This window comes from Rhipicephalus sanguineus, chromosome 5 (assembly GCF_013339695.2).
Source record: "Rhipicephalus sanguineus isolate Rsan-2018 chromosome 5, BIME_Rsan_1.4, whole genome shotgun sequence".
NCBI classification, from domain to species: domain Eukaryota; kingdom Metazoa; phylum Arthropoda; class Arachnida; order Ixodida; family Ixodidae; genus Rhipicephalus; species Rhipicephalus sanguineus.
Genome location: NC_051180.1, coordinates 23,987,761 through 24,002,742, shown reverse-complemented (window position 1 = coordinate 24,002,742; position 14,982 = coordinate 23,987,761). Strand labels below are relative to the sequence as shown.

Below are 14,982 nucleotides of genomic sequence, written 5' to 3'. Positions count from 1 at the left end.
ACAGGGAAAGGTGAGGATTGGGTTACACAAAGCCAAAACGAGTACATAAGGTGCGGTTAGTCAGGTTAGGCACAGGTGCTCAATTTCTGCAAACTGAACAATTTCTTTTTATCAGCCAGAAAGGTGAGGTTAGTGAATATATTGCAAGGCGGGAGAGCTTGGCACAGGATACAGGAAGGGGGGGGGGGGGGTTAGTGGAGAGTGCAGTGTGTTGCTTTACAATGCAAAGGACATTTATTTGGCACTGATGTGGAAATTTCAAACACCGTATACAGTCGAACCCCCTTATAACGATCCAACGTATAACGATCTATTGGTTATAATGACCATATTTGGGTGCACTGACAATTTTCCAATGCTAACCATTGAAGCTGCGTCCACATATAGCAAACATTTTTCAAAGCTTCTTCCTACTTTTACAACAAACACTTCAGACATGGTCGCAGTAAAAATATGGCACATACGAAGCGACAGAAAGTTAAAACAGGCTTTCTAAAGCGTGAGAGGGGTGCGCGCTCGCGCAGCCCTGCTCCAGTTTACTTGCGACTAAGATATCCCTGATCGCCGAGCACCGCATGCAGATTTCGGACCCTGGGAGCGAGGTCGCTCACTTTCCAGCCTTTTCTTCAGTGGCAGAATGGCAGTGAGGGAAAAAAAAGGGGGAGGCAGCATGAAGCCTTGCGGTCAGCTTTCGCACGGTAACCTTTCCTGACGCCGTTCTCTGCAGCTACGACCGCCTACGATGAACCAAACAATGCCTTGGAACGCAAGAAGGCATAAATGCAAGAAGTGATAACCGCGATAACTTTCACTGCATAAAGGTTCACTGCGTCCTTAAGCTCGTCGACGCCACAATGTGCCGCAAAAGGTCGTCCATCTTTTCGGTAACGGCAGAGACCGGTGGATCGGTGATAACGATTTCCGCGCGATTGCGGCGATGCCTTCGCGGATAAGCATTAGAAAAGAGCTAAGGCGAGGTGGCGGCCGTCGATGAACGTGCAGTTATGACTTATAGCCGACAACCTTATATCACAGTCATCTGTAGATATCTGCTTGGCTGCACGTGTAGCGTATACACCATACACTGCGGACTGACGGCGGTACGAGCGCGCCATGCTGCCGTTCGCAAGTTCGCCGCCGCGTCGTGCAAGACTGCTTTAAAGTGCGCGTCGCTTTGTAGAAACGAAAGTAGCTCGCTGTTGTTGAGCGGCGCGGGCACCGAGAAACGTCGATGCACTGACAACGAGCGTATACTGCGTGTTTGACTAGGTGACAACTCAAGTGTGCCGCGAATCGTCGTGCAGGGCCGCGAGAGCAACTCTACATTATTTTTATGTAGAGTGCGCGTTGCTTGCAAAATGCTTGTTCTCGCCGCGTTGAACGAAAAGGCTACTCACCGTACCCGTGCACGGTACGGAGTGAAGCACGAAGAACGTACAAACACGCGCATACGGCATACAGCAAGTGGCCCGGCAGTGACTCCGCGAGCCGAGTAGGTGACGCGCTGCACGCAACTAGCCTGGGATGATCGGCTCCAGGTGGCAGTACCGTGCTTCAATGAAACGGTGTCAGTTCATTGCAAAGGCGGGTAATTCACTTGTGAGCACGTAGCCGGCGTCGCTTCACGACACGAAAAGGCTTAGCTTGTCACCGGAGGGGTTGGGTGCATGTTAATAAAAGTGCACAGAAAAAAGAAAAACAGCTTGGCCGCTAAGCACGCGTTTTTACAGGCGAGTCCATATACAACGAACTACTGATATAGCAACCACTTTTCGCGACACTTTCGAGTTTGTTATAAGCGGGTTCGACTGTATATTCGAATTTAGGCTGATAATTTCTTTTCAAATAATCTTATACAGAACGCTAAGGTAGGCTCAGATTCGTGGATTATGACAATAGGCATCCTTAACTATCTACCAGCCAGCACATGTGTTAAAGCGCAAGCATACTGCATGCTTCTAACCCTAGACAACCCAAAACGCAGGGAGTGTGCTATGCAGGTGCGCTGCTTCGGCTTGGTCAAGAGTGCGCTGACGTCATGGCTTGCCATTTTCTGAAGGAACTGAATGCACTCCACCGAAATGCACATCTCCATTAGATGGAGAGTTCGAGAATGGCTCCCCAGGAGTGAGTGGCATAGCACAGACACCTGCGAAGTGCCTGTGTGACAGCCGACCGACCTTACAGGCCCGAATGCCTGTAAGATCGGTTGGATATTCCGAATCTCCCACTGGAGTTTAACATCACACTCAACTCACTAACGAGCCACTTGTATGAATGGCAAGCTCACCATACGCCACTCTAATGATGACTAGCAAGATTTAGGCAACAGTAGGCCGAACCAACACTGCTTCATTAGTTATTAGCAACTGAGTTTAAGGTTCGGGTAGGTCATGCAACAATCTGAAAACCGCAAAAGAAAAGGAAGAAAAAAGAACCAAGAAAGCCTGCCAGAAGAAGAGTATTCATGGTCACCTAAATGACAAAGACTAAAAAAAATGCATGACGACAGACTGTGTCTTAATTTTCATTCTCCGTTGTATGTTGTTTTTAAGGAAAGTGTGACAATGCCACAGGGAAGTTAGTGACTGAGCATGCCTGGAAGATTAGTCAGCGACTGTGCACACCTGTAGACATGCACGAGATCAACAGTCTTACAGAAGTTATCCGTTGGATTGTGCAAGTCCACTTACCGGCTCGGCAAAAGCATTGTCCCAGGTGACTGTGGCCCAGGCATGTGGCTCCTGATTTCCATGCACGATCACCACCACAGGTAGTGACAACGTCTGCAACAGCATAGAAGTGTTATACATTACCACAAAACTAAGGATGGGTGAATAGTAAATTTCAGGTTCAAAGCGACTAGAGATTTCGTCGAACGATTTCGAATTGAATAGTTCAAATAGTATCATATGTCACATGTCATAATCAGATGTTGTAACTATATCACATGTTATAAAGAGAAGCAAGCATTTTTTTCATGACCCAACTAACTTGCATTAATACTTTGCAGATTACCTAGTTTGTTCATACTTGTAAACTTGACTTGCTGTGCAACCAGCAAGAAACACTCCTGCAGCAAGGGGGGGAGAGAGGTTAAAACTAAGCCATGAATGGCTTAGTTTTAAATCTAACTTCAGAAAGTTGCCTAGACGTGTTTGTATTATAATCTTTTTACGATAGGGTTAGGGCAGTTTCTTGGGAGGTTTATGGCATTGCCTGCAGAATCACGATTGCTAAGAATTCGAAGTCTTCAGGAAAAATTGAGAGAACTGGCAAGTTCTGTATTTACGCAAATCTAACGCACACCTTTTTCCCGATAAAACGAGTGCTATAATTGCCTACACATTGCAATCGAGTACGAAGCTGAAACCACATTTGCGCCGTTGACAACAGCCTCCCATTAGAAGGGTTAGATGCAGTGCCATTGCCATCACACAAGAGCGACAGAGCACAATTTTTGTTGCGGGTTCCTATAGGTTCATTTTGTGCTTTACTGCGAGTTGTGTATGTTATGTCTGTCCCCAATAAAGCACAAATGATGATGCGGCACTCTGGTTATGAAAGCTAGTGTCAAAGGCAGTTTATTCTGGATGGTGAAGATAGCTGCGTAGCTTTTTTTCTTTTTCTTTTTTTTGCATGCCAGACTCCTGTCAACGTAAGTGGAACACGCAAAGAGATCTTCAGCAGCACGGCAACCTGGAAAAGTTTATACAGGCGGACAACAAAAAAATATCAGGACCTTGAAGACAAGTTTGCACACTTTCTTTAAACAATTCCATGAAGACTGAACTTACCAAGGTAACGACCACTTAATTGGCCCACAATTGAAGCGTATCCAGAAGTGACTTTAGGCGGGGACGCGGCCCTCGAAAACCGAAAAATCGCAAAAAATTCGATTTTTGAAAAACCACATTTTTAGGTTGTATGTCTCATAAACTACCTATTCTGTAATTATCAGCATCTAAGTCAACCGCAAAGCGCAAGAAAATGCTATTTTCGAGGCTACCGCGGCGTCCAAAACACGCAAAAATCCTGAAATCAAACTAAACTTCGCACGCGCGCACCATTCCCAGACCATGCGGTCGTCCCGCGCCATCTTGGTGTTGTTTTGACCGTGAATTCTTTCTCTCTCGTTTGCCGCCTTGCAAAATGGCATCGGCGGCACGGTTGAGACGCTATTGGCGTTTTCCCGCGATGCGATGCAGAGCACCGATTGGCTAGAGCAGCGCATTCATATCTTGCGGGAGAAAGCGCACCCGCCATTGGCTGCTGCGCAGCAGCGGGGGCAGTCGCTCCCGTCGATGGTGCGTCCGGCGCGCTCGCCTCGTTGTTCTCTGCTCCGTGCGCATCGACAGATGTCTGCTAACGAGCCGCTCTTCGCCTTGCGCGATCTTTTCGATCATTTTCGCTTCCTTTTTTCTTTTTGCACTAGTTCTGTGCCCTTCGTCTTTGTTGTTACGGGCGATGCCAGCAACGAAGCTGAAAACAGTGCGGAGGTCCGGTGCGTGTAGGCGCGCTATGCGGCTTGTACGAGCATCGAAATTTCGCTATTCTGCTGCGGGTGCAGACTGCGTAGACGCTTGCAGCGGCGGAACTGTGCTGTCGGCTGTCGCCAGTCGAGAACCCGACACATCGAGTGTGGCTGGAGCCGCAAATGCACCGAGTGTTTCCGAGATCGCCTGACTGCACGTGCTCCAAATCGGTGCCATCGAGCGTGACACCGAGTGTTTCTGAGATCACCGGACCCAGCACCTCGTCTGAATCGGTGCCATCGAGCGCGAGTGGACCGTCGCTTCATCTGCGGACGCGTTTCCTAACGAAGGAAGAAATCGATGCGAAACGTCGTGACGCAGTTCGCGCTAAACTCGAGACACAAAATGCATCAGTCATTCCACTATTTTGTGGTCCCTGATGCCGAAAGAACAGCACTACATGAAGCAGTGCTGCGTTACAATGCCGGCTGCTGCAAAGCAACCCAAGTGATATTGTGATATCGGACTCCATTTGACTTCAACCTGGTCACCTGGCCATCCAGCGAGCTCGTAAAAAAAATGCTTTACGCCTAAAAAAAATTCCAAACGACACCAAGAGAAGATGGAGGCCAGGCAAAAGAAGAAAAGAGTGCGCAAGGACACTTCTAGCTACTCTGGTGGAGCTTTCTGAAGAAAACACGTGTTGAACTTTCTAGGCCCGTTTTCTCAGAATGTATTTTTTCGCTAGTTGTGGTGCTGAGGAAAGCAAAAACTCGAAGACCGCTCATCAGATTTGTGTGCAGTTTTTTTTTTTATTCTGTTCCTGAATGACTTTGTAAGGGCGTAACAAGTTCCTTTTTTTTATAAATTGGTGTCGTTAATTTATAATAAACAATTAATTGTTGGTGAATCTGGTCATTACTGGCTACATCAAATTCAAAGTTGTGTCAAAATTTTTTGGAGGGAAAATTAAAAAGAACGGCTTTGTAGCGCCCTGGGATATCTATCAAGGAATGGCCACAGTGAATTTCAGCTTTCTACTATGTCATGGGATTTCTCAAGAGACTTCCTCGGGCACCCATGTGAACCACCCAGTTAAACCTCAATAATTCTGGAACTAAGAAACACAGCTTCGTGAAACTTAGCAGTTCTGCTAGTTTCAGTGTAGTGAACAAGCCCTGAAGTTTCATCCAGATATCTTAAAAAATAAAAAAGTTTGGTCTCCAGGGTAGCCTCCCCCCTTAAGGTGGGACATGATTTTTAGAGATAATATAGGTTATTTCTTGGCCAAATTAGATGAAACTGCACTGCTTTGTTCAGTTTTTTTTAGCTTTATTTAACTATCCAGTTATATTTTACACAGGTCAATTATTTCCAGAGATAATTAGTAATTTCATTCTATTGTTTGCCGAAACAATAAAAAATTATCTATGCAACATAAAATCATTATAACCCCATATATAGATACTAGAAAGCCTAAGGAGAGCAACGCTGCAAGCTGATTGAAAATCGAACTACTACTTCTCAATTTACAGCACTAATGAGTTCATGGTCTACACCTAGCCAAAAACAAGAAAATTTTAAATTAATATAAAAAAAAATTAGAATTGCAGATTGAAAATCTGCTTGCAGCATTGCTTTTTATGCACATTTAGCTAGGTTGTGCAAAAAGAATTGTAGCTCTAGCTGTCCTAGGTCGACTTTTACAGAAGAAGCAAACAAGGGAAGTGGCCAAAATCCATGTTTTGAGAAAATGAGCAAAAAAGGTTAAAACTTTATTTAGCATTACAGAATGAAAAATATCAAAGGCACACATACTTTTAGTGATTAATATGCACCAGGCACATAATCAGACTGATTGTTAGCATGAGCATGCCTTTTCTTCAAGTTCTGCTGCAAGTTTTAAGTTCTGCTGCAACAAGGCCGCTTATCAGTTCAATGACTGTACCGACGCCAATATGCGACGAGTGTCCGCGCGTCATCCACGATCCGTCGTATGACACGGCGATGTTTCCCGGGTTGTCCACGTTGAGTTCCGTGCAGATGTCCCGAACCGAACTCGCGCACTTACTCATGAGTTTCGAGGCAGCAAGAGTAGCGGCAGGTGTTAGCTTCTTCACGTACGCCTGCCACGTTTTCGTGTGGAGGCCGCGACGCGATATGTTCATCATTGCAAATATGTCGTTAAAAGCAGTCTGCCTGTTGTCAGTAGCCTGCATTGCGCAGGTGGCGACCACGTTTACTGTGAATGGATTTATTTTCTGCTGTCCGTCGACGCGCGGCGAACTCCACTTTGACGACCCGTCACCGCAGTCCACACACACTAGCTCAAGCTTGACGGCAAGGCCGTATTCCCGCTCGCCTCTCCTGATCTCAGTGTCTCCGTTGTAAAGCTTGCACTTTAAATGCAATATTATCAAAGCATTTACCGCCTCCAAGTCCAGGATGGTGAAGGTCGTTTTATCAGATGGGGGACCCGCAGCGTCCGCACGTTTAGCGATAAGGCTGCGCTTCCATTCCGTCGATGAAATCTCTTGCAGCTTCTCTTCTGCCTTCTTCTTCTTGTCTTCTATCTGTTGGGGGCTGCAGAATTTGTGTGTCGTGACGCACACGGCCGCTTTCCGCGACATTGTCGGCAACTGACGGGCTCGTAGGACTAGCGTCCGTTAGGCCTACCGCGCTGGCGTCGACGGCCACTGCGAGTTTGTCATCCTCGCTGTTCTGGGTCGTTGCAGGGCACTTCCTGAAGTTCTCGGCTAGCGATCGCCTCACCCGCTTTCCAAATTTGTGTTTGGTGCGGAACTTCTTGATAACAGGACCCATAGCTGTAGGCAGTCGACAGCACCAGGACAAAATGGCGCACGCTCACGCGCGTCTCGGCGGTGAAGCAGACGCCGGAAACGCCGCTTGGTGAAACGGATGCCTAGATTTTGTCACGTGCCCCAAGCAGCCAATAGAATCGCGCGCTTGTACTTCTCGATGACGCGTTTTTGCTAGAAAACCAATGAGCAAGGCGAGCCAGCAGTGGCGGGAAATTGAAGATGAAAAACGGCTCTTCCAAACGAGATCAAGATGGCCACGATAGGCCGTGTGTACCGGCAACGGTTCGGCACAGAAAGAGCGCGATTTTAGCGTCAATTTGCACTCAAACAAACCTCATATTGGTGTTACAGATTGATTTTACGGCGGAAATAATGAAAATAGAAGCTACAAACTTAGCAGATTTGTGCAAAAATAGATATAGATTCCGAAAATGTCAGCTTCAAAAAGTCGATTTTTTCGCGATTTTCGGCCTTCTAAGACCCGTGTCCCCCCTTAAAGGCGCCTAAACCACCTCCGATATATTTTCAAACATTTCAAGTAAACGCACATCGTGTGCAGAATGACATCACGATCAACGATGCCACACGTGGCAATGCAACAAGCCGCGGGCGCGCCACAAATTCCAAGAAACAATTTCTTCTCTCCGGGCCCTTCCAGTCTGTCTAGTGATGTGTGTGACATCAGCGTGTTGAATCTGTGATGTGGTATGCAGGTGATGCTGCGATTGGTCGAACAAAAACCTACGACTTCCGGTTAGTCTGCAAGCAGCCGCGCACGTTCCTTGCTGTCGTGGTGCCCGCGTGTGTGCGCTTGCGAATCGGCAACTGCAGCCTGTAACGCAACTGCCAAATCGCCAGCGTACCAGCACAGTCACGCCTAGCGGTCTGATAAGGTGCGCGGACTGAATCCGACAGTGTCTTGCGATGGCTTTCATGCATCAGTGCTTGGCTGCAAAAGCGACAACTGGACGTACAGATCGATCATGTGGCTATCCTTTGAAGGCCTGTGCACAACACAGGGTCCATACCAGCACAATTCGTATGGGCATGGGCCGCCACGGACACCAGCGGTCAGCCGAGAATAACACTATACACACAAACCTCATTATAACAAAGTCACATCTGCCACAAAAATATCTTCGTTATATCCGAAAATTCGCTATAAATGTTTATTTGTAACTCTGTATCTATAACCAGACTATTCTTCATTTACTTCGTTATAACCGATAATTCGCTATAGGCTTCCCAAGCAACGCTTAGCGGCACTGCTGCTCTTGACAGGCAGCGCCATCTCTGGCAGAAAAAGAGAAACTGGGGCGTGATCAGCGAGCGTTTTCCCTTCTCTCCACCGCGTTGCCGCTCGCTTCCGTGCACGTGCAGAGCTCTCGCGGTGCAGTTGCGGCGTCTCACAATGTACCGCGTGCAGTGCGGCTTCAAAAGGATTTTCAAGCTTGACTGGCAGTTCCGAAAAGCGAACTTGATAAGATGAGAAAGGCTCGTCAATCACGTTAACGGTGAAGAGCAGACGATCGACGACAACCACGCCTGACTCAAAGCGAAATGCATTTCCCAAGTCGCGATTACACTGTGTAGGACGTATACCTCGAGGTAAGTCTCATTCTGTCATGTTAAAGATGAATAATGGTCCACATGCACTCTGAAATGAAGCCGTACACGCTATCGATGTTCTGCGGCGTGGACTACGAATCATATGATTGTTGTTTTGATATGGCATGCTTACAGTAGCAGCCGTGTACTTTCGTGAACAAACGTTTGCGGCGTGCGAAAAAAAGATTATACGGCCATGGCACTGCTTCCTGAGAAGGTTAGAGTCAAGTCCTCCATGCCGCTGGAGAATCACCCGCCGATTAAGACGCGAGGCAGCTAGCTGAGCTTCAACCACTGTGAAGCAAGATGAACTGCTCGCCTTGTTTTTTCGGCTCTCGCGTCATGCTTGCAGTCTCTTTTTATGATATCGACTTGACAGGCGTATAAAACCTGTTGTGTGAACGCGGCTAGAAAATCGCACTAAGTCAGAAGGTGGTTACTTCAAGGTTGCAATTGCAAAGCATGTAATAAGTGCCAGTTATATTTAGTGGCTTGAATATTATCACCCCAATAAAGTGACAAAAACAAAGCAAACCTGCAGAACGATGTCAAAGCTTGCTGAAAATGCACAGACGTCCGTTCCGGCGTGATAAAGCAGCCTTCCTGACGCGTAAAATGCAGGCGCCGAACTTCTGACAATGTGCGGAGTTCAGTTGAATTCAACCAACCGCGCAACGCTAACGGTATAACGCGAATGTGAACGTTCAACAACGACGGGTAAGTCTCACGAGCACGGGGAATCAAAACACAAAGTTGCTTCACCTACAACCATAACTGGACTTTAACAATGCGAGAAGACAGCGAGTAATCATTACTGTAGTCGCTGCGTGCATGCGCCCCGTTACTTACCGATTCAGGTAGTCGAATTGAACGAAAGCGATGAACTCAGACAGCCAAAATAGAAGGCGAGACAGCGCTGTCAGCTATCCACGCTTGCCGCCTTTATTTCTCGTGCGACACGCCCGGGAACCGATACAGTTTAACACGTGAATTGTGTGCCTTGTCTGCACTGTTGTGGCTGGCCACTAAACCGCAATACTTTGGACCACGCTTGCGCTTCCGCGGGGTCGCTTCTGCCATCGTGGAAGTGTGCAGCTTCGCACAGCAAGCCTTTCGGTTCAACGTACCCAGATGACAGCCTCCCAGTTACCCGCACCGAGAGAAGAACGCGTGCGCACGTGCGCTACCGCTACCGTGAAAGGCGCTGAGTCGGCCGCGCGAAGGTTCAGAGCTTTCCGACAGAGCCGCAGCGCGGCTGGCGCGGCGCTGTCGTCGCGCCGCAAACTTGAGCTTGGGTTCCCTATATCCGTGTTCGTTATATCGAGGTTTGAGTGTACTGAGAAGCATGGAGTTCACGGAGCCGCAGCCATCGGAAGTGCCCGCTGTTTCGAAGAGTGCATCAGCGATGACTATATGTCACGTGAGATTGGGAGGGGCACTCGGCGAGGAGGGAAAAGCGGCTTTGGGAGAGGTGACCAGCAGAGGAGTGGATCGCAGCGTTTAGATCATCAAACGCGCGTGACTCCGCTATTACGGCACTGTTTCGAATAATTCTCACAGCTACGTACGTGTTCGTTGTAGACTCGTGCACAACTGTCACACCACAACTGAATTTCGATCTCTTGGCGTTTTAGGAGCCCTTTAAAGCCAGAACTGGATTACAGCTGAAAATCAACTGCCAAGAAAATGAATTTCCCACTATATGAAGAAAAATTGTGCTTGTCTTTTTTTTTCCCCAATCTTCAACATGGGGCTTGATGTAATTTAAACATCTGCCAACGATACATTCGGGTGCAATTTTTATTTCGAACCCGCAAAATCGGGTGCGCATTAGATAAGAGGACTTGTTAGATTCGAGTTCGTACAGTTATGACTTACCCAAACTTGGAACACTAGCTCTCCACCTCCGACCTTGAACTGGGATTGGAACAGCAATGCGAATTTCTCATCCATGACGGACTGGAAAAGGCAATGAGTGTGAGCAACGCTAAAAAGCAAAAGCAAGCCTACAAACAACATATTCTGTAGTGTAAACCAAATCAAAGTTCCTTCTTTTTCTTTTTTTTTTTTTCTTTCTACAGCTACACGACACAACATTGCCAGAGTGCAATGTCAAAGGATTACGCATATCAGGTGCTCACCTCAGTGCCTTTCTTTTCCGCTCGCTTGATTTTCCGCAATTGCTAAGAGAGGGAGAGAGAAAAAGAAAATCGATTACACAGGAGAAAAAGCCGGAAGTTCCTTTTACACTTTATATTTGAAGGCACTGGTGGATTCAAGTTCATTCAAATACTTTTTAAAAAATATCATAAGCAGCATCTTTTACACTTTCTTTCCATTATTCAAACTCCAGTTAACTTGATTTTTCAGTTAGATCTCGACCGAAGGTCTCAGGAAGCACCCAATACAGTAAAAGCTCGTTAATTAGACTCTCGTTAATTCGGAAAATCGGTTCATTCGGACACGTCATCTGGTCCCTGTAAATATATGCATCACTCTATGAGACTGGGCGCTCGTTATTTCGGACAGATTTGACCGCAAATCGGATAATTCGGCGACTTTCGGGCCGCTGGCGAGGCTCGAAAATGAAAAAATTCGTAACAAAAGTGAAGCTCAAACGCAGCATCGCCATGGACATCAATTATCGACTTGGCTTGGATTGAGACGGGTTGAACGCCTTTTTTTCGTGTGTGGGTTTTGTTGCTTTGTTCCCGTTGGTGTGCTGCATCGTTGATCGCCGTTTTATCGAGGAACGATTCAGTACGGCTCCTTTAGCTTGATCGTTGCTGGTGCTTTTGTGCTGACTTCTCATGTGACCGCACTCTCCGCCGATGGCAACGCCGGCAAAGCGGCTCAAGTACGAGGCCAAGGACTTCACCACCAAAGTAGAAATTTTGCGTGCTCTGAATAATGGGCTCTCCCGATAAGAAGTGATGAAGAGTGATGAACGGGGATCCTTGTATCGGCGGCAAAAGAAGCAAGGAACGAGCAACCGTACTTTTAGCCGCCAACGTGTCGGGAACAGAGCGCTTGCCTCTTCTCGTTATCGGAAAGGTTCAAAAGCCATGCTACTTTAACAACATCAACAATCATCCCGTGGATTACCGTGCCAACCGAAAAGCGTGGATGATTGAGTGAAACTTTTGCGGACACCGCAGACATCATGCGAGCTGCTGAGCACCTTGAAGGGCTCGGAAAAATTGTGTCCACGCGAATATCTGCTCGCAAACAGACAAGCATCCGCAATTACTTTGTTAAGTAAAGGTATGTTGAAAAAACTCATATTTATTGTGTTTATTTCGACCATTCAATCATTCGGACATTCGGTTAATTCGGACATTTTTTCCGGTCCCTAGAAATCCGAATTAACGAACTTTTACTGTACATTTCAACGGGACCAAACTCATTATTTTGATTCTGAAATTAGCCTTCACCAGGTAATTTGAACGTGATTAGAAATTAGCCTTCGCTGCATAATTTGAACCTTGCTGGTCTTCTTAAAACAAGCCCTATTCCCAATAATGACTGCACTAATGGTTCCAATCGCAGTAGGGCCCAACTTTACAGCAGTTAGGGACCAGTGAATGCACAGCAAGCGATATACAGTCAACTGCCGATTTTTCGGACGCCCGATTTTCCGGACATGCTTGAAAATTCGGACGCTTTCGCGGCACCGTCACCAGCCCCACAGACTTCAATGTATCAGAACGTCCGAAACTTCGGACGCTGAAGCTATTCCACGTCCGATTTTTCGGACTTTCTGCCCACATTGCAGGTCCGAAAGGCATTATTTGAAGCCCCCACCTCTGCCGCGCCTATTATCTCGTAGGTTCGAACCAGCGCTTTCGCGAGTCGATCTGTTTGAGACAGTAGCAGAGTCCGAAAGTCAGCTCTGCCGCAATGCCGAAGCGTTATGGGGTGAAGCACACCAGAAATTCGAAGGGGCCGCTATCGCGGCGCCGTGCGGCGACGTTACGGATAAGTAGCGGAAATGCACGGAGGCGTGATGGCGGCAGCTGGCAAATGCGCAAGTACGGCTTAATCGCTGACAACCCTTACGATAAGCACCTTCAGTTAACTGCTCGGTGATGCACGTGGCTTAGCGCAGTTGCATGCGTACTGCACGCATTTAATAGGCGAGAACCCAAATGCGCCGCGCCGCCATTCCTGCTACATCTCTGTGCGAGACCGCTAAGTGCGCCGCATAGACGCGCTGCCTTCGCGGACGAAACCAGCTCGCCATTGCCGCGCCCGTGTGCGGTCAGGAACTAAGTGCGCATCACGAACCCTTTCATGATAAATGCGTGCATACGATACAGCAACAGTAAAGTGACGGCGTCAGCTTAGTTGGCGATGTGCTGCACACAACTAGAAACGATCGGCTTGACATGGCAGCAAATGCTGCGTATCGGCGATGTGTGTGCGCATCGTTTACATGCGCACACGCATTGGAGAAAGCCGGACGAGTCGTCCGCTCTTCCGCCACAGTCTTTGTGTTCCACGTCATCATTTACAAACGCTTCATGCGAGATAGCCATAATCTATTCCACGCTTTGCTGCTATCAGCGGCGCTCATCATGAGATGCAAAAGTGGCGGTTGGCACGTACGTAGTTAAGCGGGGTTCCCGGCAGGTACCGAATGTATTTGCGAGAGCCTGGGCGCGCACCAAAATGCCTGATAATTGTTCTGGGAGGCATTAAAGCTATTTCGGACGTGGCTGGGGCGATTTGACCGCTTCAGCTAAATAAAAAAGCATGAATGCGATTTTTCGGACTGCCCGATTTTTCGGACGATTTCGCGGTCCCTAGGGAGTCCGAAAAATCGGCAGTTGACTGCAGTCGTTTCGAAAGCGTGAAAGCCATTGCAGTGGCAGAGGGTGAATTCCGAATCCTTGAAGTTTCTGCAACGTGCACCCAGATCCCTACAACACACGAGCAATTCTGCACCATACCCTCACTACAATGTTGCAACCAAGAATTGTACCCGTGACGTAATGTTGAGATACAGAATGCCACATTCACATACCATGTTCCTAAAGCTGACGCTCAGTTGCCTTGTAGCCTGGTGGTACTCCATGGTCCCTGTATTATTCAGGATGTCTCCACTTGCCTCTCTGAAAGCACAAAAAGGAGAAGAGCGTATAAACATCTATATAAATAAGTTTCCACTGTGGAATGTGCTTTCGTTTTTGTTTTTTTTTAATCTTTATTCTTCTATTACATGTAATAAGAGGGGGGGGGGGTCAACTTGCGTTCGAGTTGACTTACAATCATGTACAGTAGACTCTCAATAAACAAAAATCGCTTAAATGAAATTGCTGCTTAAATGGAACAACTGCCTCTAACATGATTGGTTTTGTGTTTGAATTCTGCACCCCTTTTCATCTCTCAGTAAACGAAACTCCTGTTAAATGAAACATATTTTCCTGGTCCCTTCAGCTTTCGTTTAACAGGAGTCTACTGTAAATACGGTATTATTGGAGGTCGACTGTTGCATAGGAATTAAGGTCCACTTTTTGAGATGAATGAGCTAATGCAATCCGCAGCCAGAAGGAGTGGGGCACTGCTGTTACAGCAATTAATAGCAACAGCCAGTACGCCCCATCGCATCCTCCGTTATACAGTAGAACCCCGCTGTTACATTCCTCACTACTGTGCTTTCCTGGCTGTTACGTCGTTTTCTGCCTGTCCCAGCATAACTCCCATAGGGTCCAATGTATTGGGAACCCCGCTGCTACGTCGCAACTGCAAGACCGTTCCCATGTGATACGTCGCCAAGTGCACTCCGAGCTGGCTGAGCGACCACAGAAAAGAGCGGCCATGTTGAGTTTTCACGCAGATTGGCCTGTCTTGACCGAAAAATTAGCCACATGAGTGACGCAAGCAACACTCGTAACACACTGTGAGCGTGGGCTCGTCATCGTCATTTGTCAGAGGCATTGTCAGAGGAGTTTGCACAATTCACGATTGGACTCGTCGCGCTGGTCGCAATGCGTGTGCTTAGTTCTTTCACACCTACAACTCTTGGTGCCAAAAGAATCACATACGTTGATCACATTTCTGTGGATGACACTGTC

At 47.4% G+C, this 14,982-nt stretch overlaps 1 protein-coding gene across 1 annotated transcript in view; it reads right to left on the bottom strand.

Moving 5' to 3' along the window:
• LOC119393749 (signal transducer and activator of transcription 5B) overlaps nt 1-14,982 on the bottom strand; it is a 113,871-nt gene that overhangs the window by 54,236 nt on the left and 44,653 nt on the right. Inside the window, exons 7-10 of the mRNA XM_049415876.1 lie at nt 13,932-14,019; nt 11,047-11,088; nt 10,784-10,864; nt 2,694-2,786 (exon numbers count right to left, since the gene is read on the bottom strand). Of these exons, the coding sequence (XP_049271833.1) occupies nt 2,694-2,786; nt 10,784-10,864; nt 11,047-11,088; nt 13,932-14,019 (304 nt within the window). The remainder of the gene's footprint in view (nt 1-2,693; nt 2,787-10,783; nt 10,865-11,046; nt 11,089-13,931; nt 14,020-14,982) is intronic.